Source organism: Vipera ursinii, assembly GCF_947247035.1.
Source record: "Vipera ursinii genome assembly, chromosome: 14".
Classification (NCBI taxonomy): domain Eukaryota; kingdom Metazoa; phylum Chordata; class Lepidosauria; order Squamata; family Viperidae; genus Vipera; species Vipera ursinii.
The window spans coordinates 2,413,581-2,439,901 of NC_139527.1; the positions used below are offsets into that span (position 1 = coordinate 2,413,581).

Consider the following 26,321-nt stretch of genomic DNA (forward strand, 5'->3'; position numbering starts at 1 on the left):
TATTTGCCAGGAAGAAACATTATACTGAATTTAAGAAAGGTCTTCCCACAAAGTAAGATTAAACTGGGGGTAAAAAAAAAAATCTGCTGCCAAGTCTTAAGGCCTCTTCTTTAAAAAAATAATTTATATAGAGAAAGTAGCACAGGTAAAGATGAGCATGCTTTCGAATCCTACATTTATATTTAGACTTCCCCATAGGAAGTGTGTTTGGAACGTGGCTCAAGATCCCAAAACAAAGTCACTTGGAATTCCAGCAACAAAGTTTTATTTAGGAAGAAGCATTTGCAAAGGCTTGGTGAACTGAAATTTTTATTTTATTTATTTATTTTAATTCCATTTATATCCCGCCCTTCTCCGAAGACTCAGGGCGGCTTACAAGCTTAGCAGTAGCCTTCATTCTATGTATATGCTTGCTTGTTAGGGCTTTCACACACACCCCAAGCGGCATTATTACAAAGTCAGCTTAATTGCCCCCAACAATCTGGGTCCACAGGAATTCAGTCACACCTTAAAACACCTGTTTTACACATTTTTATAGCCTGCTTCCGAGGCAGATTTGTCCTCCCTTATGACTCTCAACCCCACTTCCCTAATCATCTAATAAACTATCCCGACTGCCTAAAACCATTGTCCCTCGCATGTTTCAAGAATCCCTTTTGAGCACATCCTACCTATCACCATCTAATTTTCTGTTAACAAAGGTCAGCTCCTATAATTATTTCTGTATTTCCTTTGCTTGCGGTTTAGGTTAGCTACAACTTTCAGGTGGCTTCCTCTATCGATTTTTTTAGGCTCATTAGAAATTTCTGAATAATAATCTGTTCCTTTCAAGTAGGATTGTCTTCCTTCAAAACAGCAGTTTACGCTCAGTTGGGACAGAGTTGATGGACTGCAGCATTCATAGCCTCAGTGCCTTACTGGAGCATTAGTGGAGCTGTGTTTGCAGACAGTTGTGCAGTAGTCTGCAAGCACAATCATGAAGGCTTGCTGCTAGAAGATTAGCCACAGATAAACCTGAGTTTAATGGTGAGCAGCCTGGTTCCGAACATCACACTTCTTCAATAACCTGAATGGTTTCAAAATGTTTTCTTTTAGAAATCAACTAACAAAGGAAAAAACAACAACAAAAGTGATGCAATTCATTTCAGCTGTCTTCCAGGCCAGAAAAGAAACAGGAATATTCCCTTAGCAATCTCTCAATAGTGTAATTTGATTTGGAACAAATTATGGGGGGTGGGGGGTGGGGGCTGCACACAGCTTCAGATGTAGCATGAAATCTGTCCGGACTGTGAAAGTATTTCAGCTCTAACTGAAACTTTTTGCGTTTTTGTTTTGCAGCTTTCAAGAGAAGGAGAGACTCCAATCCCGTAATTCAAAAAGCATTTTCCAGGTAATTTGCTCTGCTGTCTCCTTTTAGGCAGTGGTGGGATTCAAATAGGTGAACAACCGGTTCTCTGTGTGGATGCCGCTTCCGGAAGTCCATTCTGGGCCTGGGCAACAACAAAAATTAGCTACCGGTTCTGCCAAAGTGGTGCAAATTTGCTGAACTGCAGCCCAAGCCAGCATGGGCTAATGGTTGAAGAATGCTGGGCATTACGATTCACTAAACAACTGAAGGATCTCTAGTACTCCCATCCTAAAGTAACCCTTTGTAGCTCAGAGTTTGCCCTTTGAATTGGTCACCAGTGGGCTGGCAAGGCTGCAGCCGAATGGGACGAAAACGCCAGTGGCCACATGGAGCTGTTGAGCCCCTTTGCATCCCAGGTCCTCGCCAGATGCTGACCTTCCCCGGTTGTCCATCCCAAGTGCAGCCCTTTCTGTTTGCTGCTGTCAGCTCCTACTGGGGTAAGACTGAGCTGAGAGGGGGGCGGGTCTGCTGACTTTTGCTGCTCCTCGCTGGAGAAAGAGGGAAAGGGAAAACCAATTGTGCCAGGGACAATGTCTTTCTTGATCCCAGTCCTGCCGAGAGATACAAGCAGTGGCTTTGTTCCAGAACGGGCTCTGGGAAGGCTGGTGAATGTCTCCTCTGTGCCAGGAAAGGTGGGAGGAGAATCCTTTGTGTGGCAGTACAGTAGCTGAACTGCTTGAGCATTTTCTGCGGAGGAGATGGGGAGGGTCCCGTGAGCTTCCCAAGGGAAAGAGTTAGCCCTAAGTGGGAGAAAAAATTGTCCGAAGCTTGGAAAAAGCTTTCTGGAGCGCTGGGACGGATGCCCTTGAGGAGACGCTGCTCCATGTCGGAGAAGCATCCCCAGGTTTTCTTGGCAAGCTTCGCTTTAACACACGCCAAGGAGAAGGACTCCAAGAAAGTGCTTCAGAGAAGAAAGAGGTAAGCTGCAACCCCAGGATTATTTCTGCAGAACTAGGGCAGGGGCCGAGGCGTTGGAAAACTGGGCAAGAAAGAAATCTGGACAGCAAGTGATATTTAATAACAATTAGGTAGTATTCCAGCAGGAAGGAAAGGCATGTTTATACCCCCCTGGCATGTGCGCCAGTTGATAAGAAAATATCTTGGCAAAAAAAAAAGATGCTAAGATCCTAGAAAGAGTACAGAGAAGAGCAACCAAGATGATAAGGGGACATGCAGGATGAACGGCACGATTGAACGGTTGAGGGAGCTAGCAAGTCTAATCTAATGGGGGGAAAAAAGGACTAGGGGTGATATGATAGCAGTCTTTGGGTACTTGACGGGCCATCATTGAGAAGAGGTGGGAAGGGAATCCTATTCTACAAAGTTCCTGAGGGCAGGAGAAGAGGTAATGGGTGGAAACTTGGATCCAGCCTGGAACTAAGGAGAAATTTCCCGACAGTGAGAACAATTAATGGGTGGAATTTCGGCTTGCCTTCCGAAGTTGTGGGTGCTCCATTGCTGGAGGTGTTCAAGAACAGACTGTATAGAACTATTGACGGGGGTGGTATAAATTCTCCTGCCTTGGGGAGGGGCTTGACTAGAGGATCTCCAAAGTCTCTTCCAACCCTCTTATTCTATATTCTGTGTTCTAACTGGTATTGTTTTAGGGCATGGTGAATTCTTGCTCCAACCAATCTCTGCATATTCATTTGCACCCTCTCTCTAATGTCCCCCTGTACTAAATTATCCGCTACGTTCTATGGAAAAGCAGCGGGGCAAAACAGCTAACAGCTCGTAAAACCAATCCAAACTCAGTAAACCATGTCAGGGATAGTTTAAACTTAAACTCCCGAACATTTAAAAAAAAAAAAAAGCAAGCAGCAGAGTTATTCTGCGTTTACTTCCATAGTAGTTTTTTTTTTTCAACTGAACATTGTTTAAATAAGCCGACACCAAAATTCAAGTTATTTCTTGCGGATACCCTTCGGAGTTCTTGCCTGTTGCCGTGCGTTTTTGCGTGGAAAGTGCTGAGAGAAATAGTTATGTAGTAAGTGCTGAGAGAAATAGTTATGTAGTGCGTTCCCACAGAGAGGGCCTCCTCAGGGTGCCTCCAGTCAGAGAATGTCGGCTGGTGGCCCCCAGGGGGAGGGCCTTCTCTGTGGGCGCTCCGGCTTTATGGAACCAGCTGCCGGTCGAGCTCCGGATGGCACCGGACCTTCGCTCCTTCCGAGGCGGTCTGAAGACCCATTTATTTGAACAAGCTGGCCTGGCCTGATGGGGGATGTTAGGTTTTTAATGGGGTTTTTTATATTGTTATTGTCTTTATCTGGGCTATTATTTAGTCCTTTTTAATTTTTGTATTCTCTATTTATATGTGCCCTGTTCACCGCCCTGAGTCCTTCGGGAGAAGGGCGGTATATAAATATAATAAAATAAAATAAATAAATAAAATAAACACTTCCATGTTAAAGAGGACCCAGATTGTTGGGGGCAATTAAGCTGACTTTGTAATAATGCCGCTTGGGGGTGTGTGTGTGAAAGCCCTAATAAGCAGGCCTATACATAGAATGAAGGCTACTGCTAAGCTTGTAAGCCGCCCTGAGTCTTCAGAGAAGGGCGGGATATAAATGGAATTAAAATAAATAAAAATAAAAATAAATCTGAAAACCCACCCTGAGACAACATGGCTCTCCAGGACTTATTGCTTCCCTCTCTACCACTGGGGCGTATTAATGATTAACCTGTAGGCTGAATGGAGAGGCAGAGGATGGGCAGCACAAAAGAGAGAAAACCGGTGGAGCTCACATCTGTGGCCCCTGATAAGGCAGTCAGAAGTCCAATCTTTTAAAATTATGCTCAAGCCTTCTTGATGGTTTTTTTTTTTGGGGGGGGGGAATACAAAAACATAGGATATTAAGGGAGCACTAATGCCACACAATAATCTCAGCAACAACAGCAGCATTGTTTGTTTTGTTTTGCTTTTTTGGGGGGAAGCTCTGTTATGGCTCTGATGGACGTTTTTTTAAAAGAGGAGGAGGAGGAAGAGGAGGAACAGGAGGGCTTCTAGGGATAATAGCCCTGCAGAGGATGATCTTACGACCTTTCTTATCGCAGTTGTTAAGTGAATCAGTGCAGTTGTTAAGTTGCTAACACAGCGGTGGAGTGAATTTGGCTTCCCTGTTGACTTTGCCTGTCAGAAAGTCCCACAAAGGGGATTACGTGACACCCCCCCCCCCCGGGACACTGCAATTGTCAATACATATTTGTCTGAAATGGTCTACCGGTTTCCTGCCTGAGCAGGGGGGTTGGACTAGAAGACCTCCAAGGTCCCTTCCAACTCTGTGATTCGGTTCTCTTCTAAATATGAGCCAGTTGCCGAGCATCTGAATTTTGATCGGGTGACCCTGGGGGATGCTGCAACGGTTGTAAGTCGTGAAAAACGATCATAAGTCACTTTTTTCAGTGCCGCCGTAAATGAACTGTCGTAAGTCGGGGACTACCTTTAGAGGCTTAAAATGGTATCCGCTTGCCCAACTCACAAGCTGTCTGCCCGTTGAATTATATTTGAACATGGGCCTGGTGCTAAATTCATGGATCAAAATAGACGGAGTGAGAGAGCTACGGTGGGCATGGAGGATGTGGAGAAACAATGGCACAGCACACCAACATCAAGACCTCATCCCCACTGTAAAACATGGCGGAGGGAGCATCATGGTTTGGGGCTGCTTTGCTGCCTCTGGGCCTGGACGGATTGTTGTCATTGATGGGAAAATGAATTCCAGAGTTAATCAGGACATCTTGCAGGAAAACGTACGACCATCTGTCCGCTAACTGAAGCTCCGCAGAGGATGGGTGATACAACAGGACAATGACCCAAAGCATACAAGTAATTCATCAAAACAATGGCTTCAACAGAACAGAATACGCCTTCTGGAGTGGCCCAGTCAAAGTCCTGACCTCAACCCGATTGAAATGCTGTGGCATGACCTTAAGAGAGCGATTCACACCAGACACCCCAAGAATATTGCTACACTGAAAGAGTTTTGTGCAGAGGAGTGGTCCAAAATTACTCCAGATCGTTGTGCAGGTCTGATCTGCCAGTTTGTATCGGGTTCCTTGCGAGTCCTCTGGGGTCCCAGCGGAAGAAGGTCAGTCCGAGACAGAAACAGCGGTGTTGAATGTCAAGAAGGAATAAAGGAGTCTTGTTCCCCGTCCAGGATCTATTTACAGTTTCCATTCATTATTCATTGGTGCGCAGAAGCTCAGCTGTATCAAACAGGCACTAGCAACACAAAGCACATTCACCCCTTCCTCCAGGAGTCTTGACCAGTGTGGACAAAGGCCAGCTAGCAGGATGATCTGCACTACAGAAGCATTCAGATTTCTCTCTCTCTCTCTCTCTCTCTCTCTCTCTCTGTGTGTGTGTGTGTGTGTGTGTGTGTGTGTGTCTTTCTCTCTCTCTCTCTCTCTCTCTCTCTCTGTCTTTCTCTCTCTCTCTCTCTCTCTCTCTCTCTCTCTGTGTCTTTCTCTCTGTCTCTCTCTGTCTCTCTCTCTCTCTCTCTGTCTTTCTCTCTCTCTCTCTCTCTCTCTCTGTCTTTCTCTCTCTCTCTCTCTCTCTGTCTCTCTCTCTGTCTCTGTCTCTGTCTCTGTCTCTGTCTCCCTCTGTCTCTCTCTGTCTCTCTCTGTCTCTCTCTCTCTCTCTCTCTCTCTGTGTCTCTCTCTGTCTCTCTCTCTCTTTCAGAATGCTCCGTAACAAATCTACAAAGCCTATTTGCTGAACCTCACATTTTTCAATAATGTAGAATTTGAAGTTATTTCAGCAGGCGGATTAGGCCAATCAACAAATGAAACAGGTAGCATTAGAAGAGTTGTTCAAAAGAACAGACAAGAAATGATGTGGCAGATTTTTCGCTAAACCGAGATACAGGTGAAAGGAATAAAAGTATTATTCAGAAATTTCTAATGAGTCTGAAGGTTGAAGCAGAAGCCAACTGAAGATCAGAAATAATACTTTTATCTAAGTATTGACAAGTAGAAATACGAAAAGCAGAAGTTACAAATTGTGACAGAACAGTTGAAATGAACCTTTATTGTCGAATTACAACTATGTGTACATTGAGATTAGCTGAGCCTTCCTTTGTGCTCCCACCCCACAACACACAGTGACAACAAACCATCTTACCACACCATGTGAACCAATTACACCACACACCGGCCTCCTCAGTCAATTATGCATAAAATTCACAAAAGTTCACAAAAGTTATTTCTCATTCAAAAGCCTAACAGCCCACAGATAGAAGCTGTTTTTCAGCCTGTTGGTGTGGCTGGCTATACTCTTATACCGTCCAGGGTGTGAGTCATCCCTGAGAATTTTCCTCCCTCTTCCAAGGCAGCGAGCCCTGGCGAGGTCATCCAGTGGTGTCAGGGGACAGCCCATGATTTTTTGTGCTGTGCTCACCACCCTCTGTAATGGCTTCCTATCCGCGGCTGTCAGACCAGCATACCAAACCACAATACCGTACGAGAGGATGCTCTCTATAGTAGACCGGTAAAAGAGGGTCATTAGCCGTTGTTCTACCCTGTTCTTCCGCAAGTCCCTGAGAAAGTGAAGCCTCTGTTGGGCCTTTCTAGTCACCTGGGTTGTATTAACTTTCCAGGTCAGATCTTCACAGAGGGGCCTGTGGTAACAGAAAATCAGATGGTGAAAGATAGGATATGGAGTAAGGGGGCTTCCTGGAACATGGGAAGGAGAGTGGTTTTAGGCGGTCCGGATAGTTTATCGGATGATTAGGGAAGGGGCGTTGAGTGCGATAGGGGAGGTGGAATCTGCGTCGGGGATAGGATATAAAAATGTGTCAAACAGCGCTGTAAGGTGTGGCTGAACTCCTGTGTGTGTTTCAGTCCAGCAAGCCTTTGCAAACGCTTCTTTTGAAATAAAAACTTCGTTGCTGGAATTCCAAGTGAGTTTGTTTTGTTTTGGATCTTGAGCCACGTTCCAAACACAGGTTTTCAGCTTCTACACACACCACGCTCAGATCTGGAAAACCACTTTCCAGAAGCAACTTAGGAACTCTGACCAAATCAGCCGTTTATTTATTTAATGAACCCCAAATTCTGCTCTCCGTCGCGGTCATTAAGTCAAGGAGCACCTTAGTTTAGTTTAGTTTTAGTTTTATTGTATTTGTATACCGCCCTTCTCCCGAAGGACTCAGGGCGGTGAACAGGGCATACATAAAAAATACAAGATACAAAAATTAAAAAAGAATTAAATAGTAAGCCAGCTAAAACAGTCGATAACAATATACAATATAAAAATCCCCATTAAAACCCCAGCACATCCCCCATCAGGCCAGGCCGGCTTGTTCAAATAGATGGGTCGTCGGAAGGAGCGAAGGTCAGGTGCCGTCCGGAGCTCGACCGGCAGCTGATTCCATAAAGCCGGAGCGCCCACAGAGAAGGCCCTCCCCCTGGGGGCCACCAGCCGACATTCTCTGACCGGTGGCACCCTGTGGGAACGCACAGGGCAGAGGGAAGTCGACGCCGGCAGCTGGTAGTATTGTGCTGTAGTATTGTGCTCCTTATCCAAGGACCCGAGTTAAGGGATATTAGAAACGATTAGGGTTTGTCCTTTATTAGAAGGAAATCTGGCAGTGACTGGGGATTTTTTAGTTTTTATTTCTGGCTTGTTTTTATATGTTTTATTTTTGAAGGGAGATTGTTTTAGGATTTATGTGGCACTTTTTTATATGTTTTCAGGCTCAAAATAAACATGAGGCTGAAGCCTCTGGTTGCTGAGTCCTGCCCTCTGTTGTAAACTGTGAAGACTTATGGAACCACCTCCCCCCCCCCCGGGAATCTCTGCCTATGTCACTCTTTTGAGATTATATTATTCTTTGTACATGGACCAGGATCTCTGAACAGGAAGCACTGCATTGCAGGAACCTCTTCCTTTCGCCTTCACAAAGCATGTTCTCCACCGGTGCCCTCCGTTTGTGGAATGGGTCCCTTCTGGACCTCTGCGGGCCGGCCCTTACCCTCCCCAGGCCTTGTCCTCCCGCAGGCCCCGGGAACACAACCACAGAGGGCAATCCTGCTGCATTGCAGTTGTTCTCCTTTTACTCCCGGCACTCCTGATCTTTTTGCAAAGTGCTGGCATTCCCTCCAGCCCAGCCACTGAGCTTCGGTGGACTCCTCCTGGCTAGACGCGGCTCCTGTCACCTTTCACTCTCTCTTCTTTGGTGACTGCAAAACAGACGGCGGGGGTGCAGGCTGGCCAAGCGTGCAGTGTGCAGGTATGAGCCTTGGTGGAGCAGTGGGCTAATGCCTCCTTAAGTAACACCAGCTGCCTGCAATGAGTGCAGGTTCGCATCCCACCAGGCTCAAGGTTGGCTCAGCCTTCCATCCTTCCGAGGTAGGCAAAATGAGGACCCAGATTGTTGGGGGCAATAAGCTGACTTTGTAAAAATGCTGCTTGGGGTGTGTGTGTGAAAGCCCTAATAAGCAGGCATATACATAGAATGAAGGCTACTGCTAAGCTTGTAAGCTGCCCTGAGTCTTCGGAGAAGGGCGGGATATAAATGGAATTAAAATAAAAAATAAAATAAATCTCTGCTTAGCGAGACCTCCCCCACACACACACTTTCCCTCCCGCAGAGACTCTGATGTGGTTGGTGGGCTGCATGACCAGTAAGGAGAAAATGTCAAAACTACCTCTCAGCTAGAAAATGCATCCAAATGGCCTGGGGGGTGAGGGGTGGGGGGTGGGTCTCTACGTGCACTGCTGCCTTCTCTCTCTAGATGAAATTAGGAATCAGAAAATCCACCTCATTCCTCAGCCTTGCTGCCTTTCACCTGCAGCGGGTGGATAACGGAACCCTGGCATCTTGGTGCCCCATAGCAAATGCTTCTGGGTTTTACAGTTGCTTAGGTGATAGTCCCAGCAATGATCCAATGCAAGAGAATCCACGTGGCTAGACTTTCTCCAAGCCCTTCATAGTTTTATGGAGTTCTGATGAGCCAACATGTCCCGTGCTTGCTCGCTTGCTTACCGAAAGCCTGTGTCATCCTTTCCATACCTCTCGTTTCTCGGATGATCTTACGAGGTGTAAGGAAAGCCTCGGCACGATCGGTATGGGCTCTGGAATTCCTGAAGGGCAGCTGTCAGCCAGTTGCTAAGCCAGTATTAACCCAAGATGCAGCAAGGCTTGTATTTTGCATTAGGCAGCCTTCCCTGTTAGGTAGGAGTTTGTCGAGTGAATTAACCCAACCGTTCTCTCACTTTCTTCTTCCAGACGATCATAATGTTCCCCCAAAGGACGAACTGGAAGTCCATGTGCAAAGGCCTCGTTCTGGGGACCCTACTGACTAGCTTCTTGCTGGTTCTTTATTCGTATGCTGTTCCACCCTTACAAGTCAGCATGACAGAGTGAGTGAATCTGGCCTAGACGGTACGAGGCGATGGAGGTGCGGGAAGCGACAGGGGAAGCCATGCGTTTTCCATCCGGAACCAGCCCAGGAGGGATCTTCCATGGAAAGCCTTTGGAACCATTTAAATTTGTGAGACAATAGGGAGGAGTACATACCTGGGATGCTGAAAGTGTACATTCTGTCTCCCTCTCTCTCTGTCCTCGGTTTGAGAAGCCCTTGTAGGCCAACAAAAGTGGAATGCTGCGCCTTTGCAGAGAAAACATAGGGTGGACACCTTCTGCTTTGATCTTACTGTGCTCAGCTTTGCTTACAAAGGGCTGCACTGTATTGTTGTAAGGCAAACCAAAATTGCAAGGCCATTGTGACCAATAGCTGCTTTCAACATTAGCGATGAGGGCTGGAGGCCAATGGCAGGTCTAGAACCTTTGCCAAGTAGACCTAAGAAAAGGTAGAGATGATTTCTCCTAAAATAAATAAATCCTTATTAATTGTTCCTCTTTTTCTTCTTCTTCTTCTTCTTCCCACCAGGATTCCCATCCCGTATTCCTGCTCTTCCTACCGCACTCGGGCCCGGCTATCGGCTTCAGGGAACAGTAGCCAGGGCTCAGCCGGAGAAAAATGTCTCCCCAAACTAAATATCATGTTCATGAAGACCCACAAGACGGCCAGTAGCACCATTCTGAATATCCTCTTCCGCTTTGGAGAGAAGCACCAGCTCAAGTTCGCCTTCCCCAACGGACGTAGCGATTTCTACTACCCGTCCTTTTTTGACCGCAGCCAGGTGAAGGACTATCAGCCTGGCGTCTGCTTCAACATCATTTGTAACCACATGCGCTTTCAGTATGAGGAAGTGCGCAAGCTGCTGCCGGCCGACACCGTCTTTGTGACGGTGCTGCGGGACCCCGCCTACCTCTTTGAGTCTTCTTTCCATTACTTTGGGGGCATCATCCCTTTGACCTGGAAGGTATTGGGAGATGATAAGCTGGCTGAATTCCTGAGGGATCCCTGGCGTTACTACGACCCTAACGGGTTCAACGCACACTACCTCCAGAATCTCCTTTTCTTTGACTTAGGCTATGACAACAACATGGACCCCAACAGCCCGCTAGTCGAACAGTACATTCGCGAGATTGACAAGCGTTTCAGTCTGGTGATGCTTTTGGAGTTCTTTGACGAATCTTTAGTGCTTCTGAAGGACTTGCTGTGCTGGGAGCTGGAAGACGTTCTCTACTTCAAGCTCAACGCTCGCAAAGGCTCCCCTGTCTCAAGACTGACCAACGAACTCTACCAAAAGGCCACCGTCTGGAACCTCCTGGACGCCAAGCTCTACCAGTACTTCAACACCACGTTCTGGCATAAAGTGGAGGCCTACGGGACGGCCAGGATGGCTAAGGATGTGGCCAGACTCAACGAGGAGAACGAGAAGATGAAGAGCATCTGCATAGACGGAGGCCGCCCCGTGGATGCCAACTCTATTGAGGAATCCGCCATGCAGCCCTGGCAGCCAGTGGGTGAGAAATCCATCCTGGGCTATAATTTGAAAAAGAGGATCAACAAGAAGCATCGGAAGCTTTGCCGCAAGATGCTGACCCCCGAGATCCAATACTTGTCAGACCTCGGGGTCAACCTGTGGATCACCAAGCTATGGGGCTGGGTGCGGATGTTTTTGAAGTGGTAAGAGGGTGAGCACACCGTCCCTCCACAAGAGTCATGCCGATGCTTTTCTTTCCCTTTGTTCCCTTTCCACTCATTTCTCCCATTGGTTGGCCAGGCACACACTGAACTGGGTCTATGGCAATTCGCCGTGGCCGATTCACCACGGCCAACTCACCACAGCCATCTTGCCCCAGGGCAACTCGCTGCGGGAGAAGACTTCCACGAACATCAAAGAAACAGTGGAACAGCATCGTTAAAGAAAGGGTGCAAAAAGGAGAGATAGAACAAAACGTGACTGGCAAAAAAAAATGTAAATACTTTTTGTGTATTTTAAATAATTAAACAGAACTGTTAAAAGTGTTAAACTGCAGCGAGTTGGCTGTGGGAAGTTGTCCCATTGCCCCACTGAACTCGCCTTGTGGCCACCAACTAATGTGAGAACTATCTTGAGAATAAACTGTTCCTGAAGGTGCAATTAAACACAAAAATAGGTGGGAGGGAATGGGCCATCCAGGCTTGTAACCAAGGTGTAGGGGGAAAAGGGTCTGTGCCTGTGGCTCGTTTTTCGGCTGGACTTTGGCAAGAAGAAAGTGAAATGGAAGCCGTCAGCTCTGCTGCTTTAACGACTGAAAACAGGCCGTGAAAAACCAGGTCAAGAAGCTTCCAACAGCTGCAGTATTTTGCCACTCCTTCTTCTCTCGTATTCAAACTCTCGTGGGCCGCAATCGTAAGACAAACTGCCATCCTGCCGCTTATGACAGTATAAGGTAGTTTGGCAGGTCAGGGAAGCAAGTACGTGACGATATTTGCTCGTACCATACCTGGTCTTCTTTGTGAGTAGGACCGGATGCCCGTTCCCTAGAGGCCAAACGAACAGGTACTTTGCCCTGAACCATAGTAAAAAAGAGAGAACATTGGTGCATTGGTGGAGCAGTACAATTTTTCACGTACTTTGAGCAGATCTGCCCCAAAAGCTTTAAAGCAAGCATACTGTCATTCCTTCTTCCCTTGGACCCTCTAAGTACTGTAATTTTCTGCCAAAGTTTTGGAACTTTGGGACTTTCCATCAAATCCCAATTCTCGGAACGCTTTGCGGAGAGGGAGCAGCCAAGCACTTAATCAGTATCGCTGTTACAATTTTATAGTGCAGGTGCGCCCGTGTGAAACTTTTACTACGCCGAGTTACGTGAGCCGGGAATGTGCACTTCTGTAACACGTGTGCGCATAAATTCCTCCGTTGAACCACAGTAGTGTTTTGTTCACTTGCCTTACTAATGTTACATCCTGAGCATGAATCAGCGCTGAGCATTTTGTTGCTTGCATGAATGGGAGATGAGCGTAATTCTTCCCCGGGTGTCCCGAATCCCTCTCTGTTTAAAATTGCACAAAAACAGGGTGTAAAAGGCAAAGAAAAGATGGGATTTGCACAAATTCACAGCATTCTACACAGTCCATTCCGGTCAACGGATGCCAAAGTCAATGTAGGTTACTTTCTTATGATTCCAGGCAAACTGAGGCAGGAGAGCATGGCCAGGAGATCTGCTACTCAATAGGAAGGAGATGATTGGCCAGGCAATCTGTTTTTCGCAAAACCTATTTTTGATGCTTACAGATAGTTGATCTGGAGTTGTCTTATGGGTTTCTGAATTACAGATTCCACTGTGGCTGGATGCATCTGCACCAACCACTCTCAGAAACCATTGGCGTGCATGGTTTCATCAGCTAATGTGGCTCTTCCTTTGCTCCTAAAAGCACATTTTTTAAATTTATTTATTTTATTTTATTTTATTTTATTTGTATACCGCCCTTCTCCCGAAGGACTCAGGGCGGTGAACAGGGACATAAATACCATAAATACCCAAAATAAAGAAATTAAAAACAAACCCTATTTATTTATTTATTTCCACTATGGAGTTAATTATCGTTTCTGGTGACCCACTTCCCAGAGGGCCTCACGGCTCTCTCAGACTCCGTCCCCAGAGTCTACTGGGAAGGAAGCATCATGTTCTGGGCCCAACTTCCCTGCCATTCTTGCCATCTAACTTTGCATCCCATTTAGTTATTTGATTTACAAATAATTCAAGGCAGCAAACATACACAAACACCCTCTCCTTCTCCTGTTTTCTCCACAACAACAACAACCCTGTGAGGTGGGCTGGCCTAAGAGTGATTGGCTTGAAGTCACCTGAATCACAGCTGGCAGATTCCAGACAAAGCCACTGCACCACCCTCACTCAGCCAGGTTTCAGTAATAAATGCCACCACCGTGCTAATTACAGATCCGGCATTGACGATAAGTCCCTTGTGGCCAAGATCTCCCACTTGTCCAACCCTGTGGGCCTCAGGTTGATAGTTAGATGGCCACAAAACGAGGTGTCTGCGGAGATTGGACAGTCACATATCTGAAATGGTATATAAGCTCTCCTTGAGCAGGGGGCTGGACTAGAAGACCTCCAAGGTCCCTTCCAGCTCTATTCTGAATGGCTTCCTCAACCTAGTCTACCTTGCAGAGCTAGCTAGCTGGCTGGCTCAGTATGATGTGCTATCCGAACCAATTTGGCTTGCTTGGCAAACCACGATTGAAACTAACCCAGCTGTTACAGACCTTCTGCTAATAGTTATGAGACCTACGCAGCCAACTGCCTTGGCTGAAGACACCTCAGGCTGTGGATTCTTCAAGAAGGATTCCAAAGAAGTCTTTTGTGAAAGTGGACTCAACCCTTAGAGCAGGGGTCTTCAAACTCGGCCCTTTTATGACTCATGGACTTCAACTCCCAGAATTCCTCAGCCAGCATGCCTGGCTGAGAAATTCTGGGAGTTGAAGTCCATGAGTCATAAAAGGGCCGAGTTTGAAGACCTCTGCCTTAGAGCATCATTTGACTCAACCCATAAACCTTTTTGTGAAGTCTGAATAACCCCCCTGGCTGCTTTCACAAAGAGCAGGAAAGCGCTAAGGTCACGTGAGGTCAGAAGACTTCCATCTGAATTCTTCCTGAAGCCCTAGTACAGGGGTAGGCAACCTGGGCTCTTTTCTGACTCATGGACTTCAACTCCCAGAATTCCTGGCTCAGGATTTCTGGGAGTTGAAGTCCATGAGTCATGCCTACCCCTGCCCTAGTAGAAATAATAACCAAGTGTCCAAGCAAGGGTTAATTGAACTCTGGCTTGTCTGATCAAAATCGACTGAGGGTTCACGTAATCACACTAAGCCAGAGGTCTCCAAACTTGGCAACTTTTAAGACTTGGGGACTTCAGCTCCCAGAATCCCTCACCCTGCTTTACCTTTCTAAATGGGTCAAAAAAATTTATCTTACAGCAAAATCATTCTAGTTGTCCAAACCCAAACCGATGTTTCATTATTTTTTTTCTCTTTCCCTTTTTGAGTCTTGAGTACCCGTGGTCCTTCTTCTGATCAGCTTCTTTGCTGGCCCCACCATCCTCTGTCTTTGGGTCCTTGCTAGAGAAAATGAGAAGAGCAGCACCTGTGTCTCTGGGTGGGGCTTCTCTGGGATGGCGATAAAGAGGTCCTCAAGGGACAAAGCCTGGATTGATTTATTTCTCCTCTGTTGCAAGTGGAGGGCCACCAAGATGCAGAGGGCCATTCCCACACTCTTGGTCTGCTTGGTGCTGCTGGAAGCCACTGCGGCTCAAAGGGGTAACCATCTTTTTCTCTAGGTCAAAGCTGAGTTAGAAGGAAAGTGCTTGGAGGTGACTCTCATTCTCCCCCCTGTGAGGAGAAGGCTTCTTTCTGAATTGGAGAAAGGTGTGGTCAAATGGAAGTAAATTTCTGCTCCCTAGATCTTCTGATGGAGTTTAAGGGGGAATCAGATCTGGAATTTGTCCATGATGAAGCATGAAATTTGCTTTGGTGCATTACATGATTCCCTGACTGGCATGGTTAGTCTGTGGTTTAGTATGCCTTGAAAAGCTAAAAAAAAACAAACCCTAGATTAATTGAATGAACTGGTTTAGTTAATGATAAGCATGAGTGGCAAGTGAGCAGAGATACTAGCTGACTTTGCAAGTTACACTGACTAAGCCATAGTTTTGAAATGCTACTGATTTGTAGCTCAACCATGGTTTATTGAATTAACTCCAGTGTTAATTCATGTGAGATAAGTTTCCCTTGAGTCAAGTTTGAAATCTGATGACTACATGAACAACAAAAATTCCCCCCACCCCCCCAAAAAAGTCTGACCTATAGCTCTGGACTTAGTCTCCCATCCAAGTTGTAACCAGACCTCTTCCTGCTTATCTTCCAAGTTTAGTACTATATAACCTACCAATTGACTTTGTGGACTATATACACCCAATCCAGATGCATCACCATCCGATGAATTAAGCAGAAACAATGTTGGTTAAGTTTGTTAATTGCAGCTTCCAGGACAATGGAAAGGACAGCCCCACCCCCAATGCTTCTCTGAACCAAGACACCTTATGAAATGGAAGGCCAGCACCTGCAAGTATTCCTCCCCTGGCCCTTACTCATTCCCCTTACTAATGATAAAATAGGAGAGAGAGAGATGACCTCTAAGCCCTCTCCCATGCTGGTTTGTTCCAGGAAGTAGTAGGTCTGATCATCGCTTGGCTTTGTGTTTGATTTCTGCCCTGCTTAACTCCCACGTATGGCCAATATCTCTTGACTGCTCTCATCCAGCTTGCTTGATAGAAACCATAAAGGGGTTTCAACTGGTTAAGTCAATTCAAACCTGTCTCCCTCTTCTTCTTCTTTGCTAAATCTCTAAAAATATCATTCTGTTGCATTGCACTATATCAGCATTTCCCAACCTTAGGAACTTGAAGATGCGTGGACTTCAACTCCCAGAATTCCCCAGCCAGCATAGCTGGCTGGGGAATTCTGGGAGTTGAAGTCCACGCATCTTCAAGTTCCTAAGGTTGGGAAATGCTGCACTATATAATGCTCCTTCAGCTGGTTTCTGCTACCTCCTATCTTTTTTTATTTTGGGGGGGGGGGAGAGATGGATATGTTGCAAAAGACCAGCAAGTGTAAAATCAGGCTGATGGTTCTACAGGTTTCAGACCAAAATGTAAAATCTCTTTCAAGCCAGACCTCGTAACTTCATGGACCTGCCTGGCTAGTTTTCTCAGTAACAACCACCATGACACAACATTCGTTCCCTTCGGCTAGAATCTTCCCGGTTTGGATTATATTCCAGGATCTCCTGATGTTCTCCATCCAAGCTTGTGGTCCGTAAGCTCTTTTCTCTGATCCTTCTCTTTCCCACAGTCCCTGCAAACGCCATTATTTATGAGTGCAACAGGTCCAGTATCCAACTGGCTGTCAAAATGGACCTGTGGGGGACCGGCCTCAGGCTGGACCCAAAGTTTTTATACCTGGGCAGCTGCCATTCTTCACATGTGAACGACGCCTTGGGCTTCTTCCATTTCCAGTATTCATTCCAGGAGTGTCGCTTCGCACGACTGGTAAGGCGGGGGTGGGGGAATGGGGTGGGGTTAAGATTTCCCCTTCAATTTGGGGAAAATTGGTCCTGGAAAAGGACTGTAGGTGACCTGGGGCATCTTGATCTAAGGGCCTTTCCCCACTGGTGCCCAAATATCCTTGACACCTTGTTATGTTTCCTCCTCTGTCATCCTGAGGTGGATTTATGTTAAAGTGGAGAAATATGCAGGGATCTAGAAAGGAATCTTAGAAGAGAATAACACAGTTGGAAGGGACCTTGGAGGTCTTCTAGGCCAACCCTCTGCTCAAGTAGGAGACCCTATACCGTTTCAGATTCTTAAAAGTTGCCGAGGCTGAGAAACATTGGTTCACTAAATATCCTGACATTCACCTAAAGTTCTGATTTTTCCAGACATCCGGCATCATGGTTGAGTACACAACCCAGCTGGTGTACAGGCCAATATCCAGCCACCACAGCCCTTTCACAGAGAGGATTAACTGTACAACCTACGAGTAAGTGCTGAGTTTGCAGAATTGTAACCCAAGGAATTATTGACGGATGCCGGGCGGCAGGAGAGCTGATCGGGAAGAAATTATTTCCAATGTTCTTTTTCAAATACGGCTTAACCAAATGGCTGCCGCTCTTACAATTGCCTCTTTTTTTTCTCCTTTGTGAATCTTTAATATTCAGTATTAAGAATATTTGCCAGGCTTTTCAAGATCTGTTAGAACAGGGCTCTCCAGCCTTGGAAATGTTAAGACTTGTGGCTGAGGAATTCCGGGAGTTGAAGTCTCCCAAGTTTTACAGTTGCCAAAGTTGGAGAGCCCTGTATTAGAATACCCATAAATCAGAGTTCCAGCAATTCGTGGGCTGCCTATTTGCAGAGCTGGTCATCCTTGAAGGGCTGACGCTGTCCAGACACCCTGTGACCAGTTCATGCTCTGCTGGAAAATCATTTTTTTATTTTTATTTTTGTTCCCTGCCTTCTAGGACACAACGCCGAACTGCTGTCGGAGTCACGGGATCTGGCCCGCTTTCTGCTTCCAGTGGATTAATGTTCCGAGGGACATTTATGAATGGTAAGCAGAAATGCATTGAATAATTTAATAACTGAACGGATGTGGCTTCCCACCACACCAGAAGTGATTCAATAAAACTACAACAATGATTGTTAAAAACCATCATTAAAATACAATCATGGCTAACAGAAGGCCAGCAGAGTTGGAAGGGACCTTGGGTCCTCTAGCCCAACCCTTTGCTCAAACAGGAGACCCCCCTAGACCAACGGTCATCAGTGTGAAAAACAGTCCTAAGTCCCTTGCTCCCCCCCCACTTTGAACGGTCACTAAACAGTCTATTTAGGGCTATCTGCGTATGGTGGGTTTGTCTAAATTTTGTTAAGCCCCCGCCCAAGGTCACCAAATCTGCAAGCTGGGCAGCTCTATAAACGGGTTAAAAATAAAACGATAAAAGCCCATTTTAATTCTCTCGCAGAGGACTTCAGCGCCCCTTTGGATCTGTTGGTCTTCCTCTTGGGGGCACAAATCCACATCGAGTTTGCGGTCCAAGAATTCTTCCACCAGCCTCTGCGGGTTTTTGCCGACGAGTGCATGGCTGCCGATGCGGCAGAGCCGGGCAGCTCCTCCAGAAATCACACCATTATTGCAAACCACGGGTGAGCGCTTTCTGACAAGCCCACACGTCTTCAGGTGGCGAAGGGGGAGGAATCTGGGTCAGCTCTAGGGGGCAAAGTGGGGCTTGGTACAGAGTAGCGAAGGGATGGGGGATGTGAGTGACACCCCCCCCCTCACCATCCGGCACAGGGACAAAAAGATTGATTTCCTAAACCAAGGTCACCCTGGTTCTTCCTACCTGACACACTTCCTGGGAAGGTGCTTGAGTGCTGATGGGTTGGTTAGTTGGTTTGTTTTTTTTTCCCCTTGCCGTTTGGGACAGGTGCCTGCTGGACAGCAAGGTTGCGAATTCGAGGTTCCTCCCTCGACCCGCTCCGGATGTGCTCCGCCTTTCTCTGCAAGCTTTTGAATTTGTGGGGATGAACACAGAGGTAAGGAACTGAAGAAACAGGGTTGGCTGGCCTCAGGCTTTCCCTTCTGGAAATGGCTTGAGGTTTTTCCTTGCCCCGACATGTTTTTCTGAGCAGCGGTGAGGACTAGGAACTTGAGCTAGGGAAAACTGAGGGTTTGTTGTTGTTTTTTGCTCCTCGTGGGGTGTTCAGGGCTCCTCCCAAAGGAGACCACATCCATTATGTAACAGGAGGGGGTGCCCTTCGCGGGGACCTCTTTTCTGAGCCTAGTTCCACCCAAAGGCCATGGAAATGGGATTTTTTAAATTTTGCTTTTATTTATCTAATTTTCATTTTTTTATTTTTGTGTTTTATCTTTATTTTATTTTTTATCCTTTCTTATTTTGTCTTTATTTTTTTATTTTTATCTAATTTTTATTTTATCTTTATTTCCTATATTTTTTTAGCTTTATTTTTGTCTTTATTTTTTTAATCTTTTCTTTTTTTCTTTTTTTTATTTTATTTCTATTTTTTGTGGGATGACCCCTTCTTGCCACCCTGACAAGTTCTAAACACAGCCCCCACCCCACCCCACCCCCAAAATGTCCACACAGACCAGGGCTTTTCAACCTCGGACGCTTTTAGACGGGTGGACTTCAGCTCCCAGAATCCCCCATGCTGGCTTCCAACAAGCCAAGTCCATGGGGAAAGCTGGATCCACTTAACAACCCCGTGGTTCACTGAATGACTGTGGCAAAAGAGACAGCAAAACCTAGCGTGGACTCAATAACCACCACACTTACAATTGGACGTTCCGGTCCCTATTTGTCATAAGTCAAGGACTACCAATCGTGGGATTGATCTGGATAGGTAGGGCCCCAAGCCAACTTTATTCTATCAGCTGCTATAGGAAATCATTGCTGACATGCTGTGGATAAGACACAGGTCGGTATAGAAGGCTGAACAGGGCTAGCTAAACAACCAGAGAAGAGACGAGGGCAGCTCTGGATGAAAGTCCCAAAATGAACATTGGCTTCTCCAAATCCTTTAATTTTTCAGATTTACCTGCATTGCCAAGTTCTCGTCTGGGAACCCGCAGCGCTGACCGATCCCAGAAGGAAAGCCTGCTCATTTAACAGGGATACTAACAGGTAAGAGTTCTCTTTCCGTGAACGGCGCAAAGAAAGAATTCTACGTTCCGGGGTTTTTTCCAGACCCCCCCCCTCCTCCCTCAGAACATCTGCCAAGACACAGGTGTGAAAAGGCAACGTGGACCTAGGTTTGCTGTTTAATGAGAATGCATTTCATGCCTTCAGAGAGGAGGGGAGTGAAGGTCTTTCATGCAGGTGACTTGAATTATTCTGCCAATTTTCACTCCAACAAAATCTGGGTTTGGGGATCCGTAATGGGCCTCTTCTCTTGCAGCTGGGAAGCTCTGGATGGGACGGCCAGCGCAGTCTGCAGGTGCTGTGACTCAGTGTGTGGATCTGCTGGCTCTCGTCAGAAGAGAGAAGTAAAAGGTACTTTTTCCTTTCCTTCCTTCCTTCCTTCCTTCCTTCCTTCCTTCCTTCCTTCCTTCCTTCCTTCCTTCCTTCCTTCCTTCCTTCCTCAGATAGCTGGAGAGAGGACGAGGTTATGTAGGAGAAACTGGTCATTCCCCACACCAGCACTCCGCCAGGCGAATGTAGGAATTCCAGGAAAGAGATTTAGGAAAACTTTTCCATATGAGAATACTTGACACATAAATGTATAAATTTCCCATTTAGCTTATAGTTGCAGGATTTCCTGGTGGTGGCTCATCCACGTTCTAACCAGATTCCACCTTGCTCAGCTTCTGACCTCAGACAAGCTTAGTTTTTTTTTTTTTTAAGCAGTCAAACATTAAACTTTGAATGAACTGGACTCGCTTCCTAAAACTTTCTTAGATCCGCAGGCCTAGGATGCTTAACTGCGACGAACGCTTCTTTAGTAAAATAGCACGTATCAAAGGGAATAAAAGATTCCTTGCTTTAATCAGATTAACCGAGAGAGAAATGTGCAGAGAATGCTTTTAACCATCCTTGTTAAAAGATAGGGGGCACCAGGTTAAACTTAAGACCGTGAGGATTGTTCCCTTTTTCAACCCCTAAGGAAAGTTCTGCCTTGTTCAACTTGTTCAGATCCGGCTTCAGAAGTCAATCCGCTGCAGTCAAAATGGTTGCTGGTGGGTCAGTTGACGGTTCAGCAATCTGCACCCAGTGGGGGCGACTCTGAGTGGGGTTCCAATCATGCCCTCGTTGAGAGCCATCAAGACAAGGTAAATAAGGCGCTATTAGTGTAGCAGTCAATTCTTTCTGCTAATCAAGGAGAATAAAGGAGTTATTTCTGCATTTTAACTGTGTCTATTCTCTTCTTGGGGTGCCGGTAAGGTACGGTAAAGTCAGATTGCTGGCCCAAACCGTAAAATCAAAGATTTCCCTGGGTTATGTATATCAAGCATGCTCTTGACATTTTTTGCTGAACAGACAGTCCCCAACTTACAACAGTCTGTTTAACGACCATTTGAACTTATAAGGGCACTGGAAAAAGTGATCCGGGACCGTTTTTCACACCTACAACCATCGCAGCATTCCTCACGGTCACCTGTTCAAACTTTGGATGCCTGGAAACTGGCATGTACTTAAAGACGGTTGTAGAGTCCCGGGATCACGTGATTCTCCTTTTGCGACCTCCCGACAAGCAAAATCAACGGGGGAAGCCAGAATCGCTTAACAACCAGATTACTAATTTAACTGCAGTGTTTCACTTAACCGCGGCGAGAAAAATGGGGCAAAAAGTCACTGAAAAACTGTCTTGCTTAGCGACAGAAAATTGGGCCTCAGTTGTGGTCCGTAAGCCGAGGCAGTGGGTATTTGCCAGGACTCTTCAGGCAGAGCCTGAATTGAAAGTCTTAAGGTTGAGAAACACTGACCTATTGCTTTTGGTGCCTTGAACATTTGCAAATAAAACCTGGATGGAGATCGAGTAAGTGAGCCAGTTTTTGTCTCTCCTTCCCAAGGAGAGTCGGAGAGCTGAAGTTCTAATTTAAGAAGGTCCAATCCTAATGTTCCGGGATCAGATAAGGACCAAAAGTTTTGTCTTTTTGAGATCAGTCAAGTTTGTGTAGAGGTTGCCACTTTGTGGAGCAAGTAGGAATCACAGCTAAATCAACAGCTCTCCTTTTGAACGTTGAAAATGTCCTAAGCTTCTCCTGGTTAGTTGTGTGAATCTAGCCATTGTGGTCTGGAAGCTATGAGTTACGGAGTATTAACGTAGACAAAGCTAGCCAACTGAGGCTTCTTCCACAACTCTGTTTAAGTAAAGCATTATTTATGCAGTTATTCAATGGAATAATTTGTTCAATTATTCGTTAGCCAATGAAATCATATTTCTCTTTGCCTTTCTTCTGCTAGGAGGGAAGCAAACTTTGATGCCACCCGTTGTGGGCACCCTTCTTCCTGGAATCGCTGCGGCCATTTCCTCCTTGGCCTACTGCCACTTTTCAGAAAATATTGGACCTGCACAGCAGGGATGTTGTTGTTGACTCAGGAGCGCAAGAGCTGGGCAATGCTGACCAAGACTGTGGCTGTAGCTGTGCTGCTGGGGACAGACTAAATTAAAAGCAACGGAAATGCCCTTGTTTGTGTTGATCAGGCCCTCGACGAATAAGACCAGACGAGGCCGTACGAAAGAGAGTTGGGATTCAGTCTAAATGAGATGGGCTTTGGACCCCCTTCTTGGGCACTGGGGCCACACAAGTTCATTCCCTGCCTGAGCCGTGTCTCTCAAGGTGTGTTTAGTGAAGGTATAACACGCCAGGTGAGACCGGAGTTTTGAATCCCTTTTCACACTTGACGCTTTTCAGGGATCTTGAGATGTAGCTTGTGGTCCTCCACCCCACAGAAGCTTAAAAAGAGCCCATTTGGCTTTTAAATCTGCAGCGTAACACTGGCCCGGTGTGTTGTTGTTGTTTGCTGCCTTTGAGTCAGTTCTAGAACATAGAATGATAGGGCTGGAAGGGACCTTGGAGGTCTTCTAGTCCAACCCCTTGCTTGAGCAGAAGAGTTTATACCATCCCAGTCCAATGATGGAGCACCCTCAACTGCAGCAGGCAAGCTGTTCCACTGATTGTTCTCATCCAGCTTCGTGGATGAGAAACGAAACATCTTCAAAAAACAATAGGAAAGCCCAGTTGCCTCTTGAAAAAGCACTTTTGGGACACATGCATCATCTTTAAGTTACCAAAGTAGAGAAATATTGTTCTACCAGGTCAGTTGCTACCCCAAAAACCAATGATAAATCACATAACTCAGCTATAAAACCATCATGGCTTATTTGGTGCACCCAATCAAATTAAACCAAACACACCCTGAGCTCTTGTTTATATGTTCACAGGCCGACGTTGGTTTGTTCCATTTTGTGAATCAGTTTTACACACCAAAACAGCAAATGGGAATTCAGCTATTGGGTGCACACGTAACACAAATCATTTGGTTGTTTAATTTGTGCTTTGATGTGTTGTGTGAAGACAACAGTGTACTGGTAGCATGTTGGTGAGCCCCAAGCAGTATAGTTTGTAGATCACAGCTTAGTGTGTTATGTAAAGGCAACCAATTCTGAAATTCAACAAACTTTTAAAAAATTTATTTCATTGCATTTTTTTTAAAAAAATACAAAAAATGAATAATTAAAACACAAAAACTATAAACACAAAAGTTAATAAACAGAAGCGAAACAAAATGCCATCAAGCTATTTATGTATCAAACTATAACATTTCAAATTTCAAAGATGTGAAAAACCATGAAATTTATAGGGGGAAAAATGCCTTTTTTGGTAGAAAAATAAGTTAACCATCATTAACACAAACCAGCCATTGCAAGAGATAAGTTATCAGGGCTAGAAACCTGGTTCTCTTCAGGTAACATGGATTATGATTCCCACAATTTCTTCATGTTGGCCATGTTGGCTGAGAACAATGGGATATGAAGTCCAACATTTTGGTTAGGAACAGAGTGACCTTGTCTTGCTCCAGTGTGAAAGCAAGTATATACAGAAAATGCATACAGATCTGTTGTATATTTGCACTCCTGCCATTTAAGGAAAGCAGCCCCCCCCAGCTCTTTTGGACTCCAGCTTCCATTAACCTGAGCCATCAGAAAAGTAGAGATTTGGGGGATCGGCGTCAATATAGAATGTTAATATCACTTTACAATGCCTTGGTAAGGCCACACTTGGAATACGGCATCCATTTTTGGTCACCATATTATAAAAAAAGATGTTGAGACTCTAGAAAGGGTACAGAGAAGAGCAACAAAGATAATTGGGGGACTGGAGGCTAAAACATATAGGGAACAGTTGCTGGAATTGGGTATGTGTAGTTTAACGAAGAGAAGGACTAGGGGTGACATGATAGCAGCCTTTCACTATCTCAGGGGCTGCCCCAAAGAAGAGGGAGTCAAGCTATTCTCCAAAGCGCCTGAAGGCAGGAAAAGAAACAATGGATGGAAACTTGTCAAGGAGAAAAGCAACCTGGAACTAAGGAGAAACTTCCTGAACTATTAGATTCAATTAATCAGGGGGAAAGGCTTGCCTCCAGAAGTTGTGAAGGCTCCAACACTGGAAGTTTTCAAGAAGAAACTGGGCAACCATTTGTCTGAAATGGTCTAGGTTCTCCTGTTTGAGCAGGGGGCTGGACTAGAAGACCTCCAAGGTCCCTTCCAACTCGTTATTCTGTTAGAGGGACTGACCAATCTGAATTGAGGGAAGCAGCATCAGGCGGGCTTGATCCCAGGCTATCCCTAATCATTTAAGGAGGTCTGAGACAACAGGCTAGGAGAACTTCCTTTGGAGACAAGATGGTGCTTTGCAGGAGAGGACTCTATGGGGTCTGGGGTGTTCTGTTGCTGGGTGAGTCCAAAATGGTGGTGTGATGAGAAATGGATGACTTGAGACACAGTCATCCCCACAGACAATTAGTTAAACAGGCTTCTCGTTTCTTCTGATTGTTTAAAGAATGGGTCTCTTTGAACCTCCTTCACTTCGCCTCGTTAAAAGTTGCCGCTAACTACGAGACTCGCACACACACAAAGCTTAAACGGAAGGGTGTGTTTGCTCTTGGCTTAGTTCGAGGTGAAAAACCCACCTCCAGAAAGAAATGGTCCTTTGAAAGCCAGGGTGGATGGGTTTATAAAGGAGAAACTTAATACTGGGAAGTGGGGTGTGAGGCGAGAAGCAGAGCGACAGCTGTGTAGACTGAGAGAAATTACAGGCTCCAGATCAGCCGCTTCGTTCCTTTGTTGTTGTTTTTCAGCAACTCAGGTTTTGGCCCAAGGACGTGGCTTGTTCTCCCCAGTCACGGCTCCCAGATCTCATCCGGAGACGACCGAGGAAATGGGCTTCTTCAAAAGAGTCTATCAAGGTAAGCAACCTACTTTGCAGGCATGAAAGAGCGTGGATTTTGTGTGCAGAGGTCGACTCTGGCTAATGCGTTGAGTTGCAGCTCCCTTCAGGGACGGGATGGGAGACCAACTCAGTGCCGTGCCAGTCAATTAACCTAGAGCTGGAAGGGACCTTGGGGGTCTTCTAGTCCAGCCCCCTGCTCAAGCAGGAGACCCTATATCATTTCGGACAAGTGACTGTCCAGTCTCTTCTTAAAAACCTCCGGTGATGGAGCACCCACAACTTCTACAGACAAAGCTGTTCCACTGGTTAATTGTCCTCGCCCGGTAGGAACTTTCAACTTTGAGTTGAGTGGACTTCAAGTCCCAGAACTCCGCAGCCAGTTTGGTCTAGTGGCTATGGCACCAGGCTAGCAAGCAGGAGGTTGTGAGTTCAAGTGCTGCCTTAGCCGTGAAGGCCAGCTTGGATGACTTTGGGCAGGTTATTCTCTTCCAACCCAACCCGCCTCACAGGATTCTTGTTGCAGGAGAAAATAGAAGGAAGGTGCGTTGGATATGATTGCAGCCTTGAGTCATTGTAAAAATAATAAAAGCGGGGAAGTAAATAAAATAAAATAGTGTTTTGCAAACTGCACCTTTACAATGTTTGGATTTCAGCTCCCAGAATGTGTTTATGGTGTTCATGGAGGTTATTTTCCATCTCCACAGGACCACTTTGTCCTTGTGGCTTCGAAAATGGCCAGTTAACCTTCTCTTTTTGTCGCTTCCTGCTTTTCCATTCCCAGCTGCAAGAGGACTGGTGTGGCGTGACTCCCACAGTGCCACAAAACTGACCGCAAACGGGTTGCCAATTCCCCCAAGCCCCGACAGGAAACCAGCGGAAAGCCACTTCTTGCAAACTATTGAATTCGACGCCAATCTGACTTTCTCTCTAAGAGTCCTGAACGGTAAGACTTGATTCTCTCCAGTGGAAAAGCATGAGAGATCCTGGATTACGTAGGATTATCCGTGTTACACAAAGGCTTTT

General features: G+C 46.0%; 2 protein-coding genes across 2 annotated transcripts; both read left to right on the top strand.

Moving 5' to 3' along the window:
- Window positions 1-1,363: 1,363 nt before the first annotated feature.
- Window positions 1,364-12,665, top strand: GAL3ST1 (galactose-3-O-sulfotransferase 1). Its single transcript, XM_083373346.1, has 3 exons — window positions 1,364-1,390; window positions 9,640-9,773; window positions 10,304-12,665. The coding sequence occupies exons 2-3, from the start codon at window positions 9,649-9,651 to the stop codon at window positions 11,451-11,453; spliced, it is 1,275 nt and encodes a 424-aa protein (XP_083229472.1). The 5' UTR covers window positions 1,364-1,390; window positions 9,640-9,648; the 3' UTR covers window positions 11,454-12,665.
- A 2,354-nt stretch (window positions 12,666-15,019) lies between these two features.
- Window positions 15,020-22,456, top strand: LOC310646982 (zona pellucida sperm-binding protein 3-like; the record flags this gene model as incomplete). The annotated part of the gene is made up of 10 exons (XM_083373876.1): window positions 15,020-15,086; window positions 16,680-16,876; window positions 17,266-17,366; window positions 17,845-17,933; window positions 18,349-18,529; window positions 18,811-18,919; window positions 19,937-20,028; window positions 20,303-20,397; window positions 21,037-21,173; window positions 22,309-22,456. The coding sequence occupies 10 exons, from the start codon at window positions 15,020-15,022 to the stop codon at window positions 22,324-22,326; spliced, it is 1,086 nt and encodes a 361-aa protein (XP_083230002.1). The 3' UTR covers window positions 22,327-22,456.
- Between the last annotated feature and the right edge of the window lie 3,865 nt (window positions 22,457-26,321).

What these genes read in the sequence shown, in the direction of transcription:
- GAL3ST1 (XM_083373346.1), top strand. Translation starts at nt 9,649, where the DNA reads ATGTTCCCCCAAAGGACGAACTGGAAGTCCATGTGCAAAGGCCTCGTT. An exon ending in TTACAAGTCAGCATGACAGA is followed by an intron (nt 9,774 to 10,303) that starts GTGAGTGAATCT and finishes TCTTCCCACCAG; the next exon opens with GATTCCCATCCCGTATTCCT.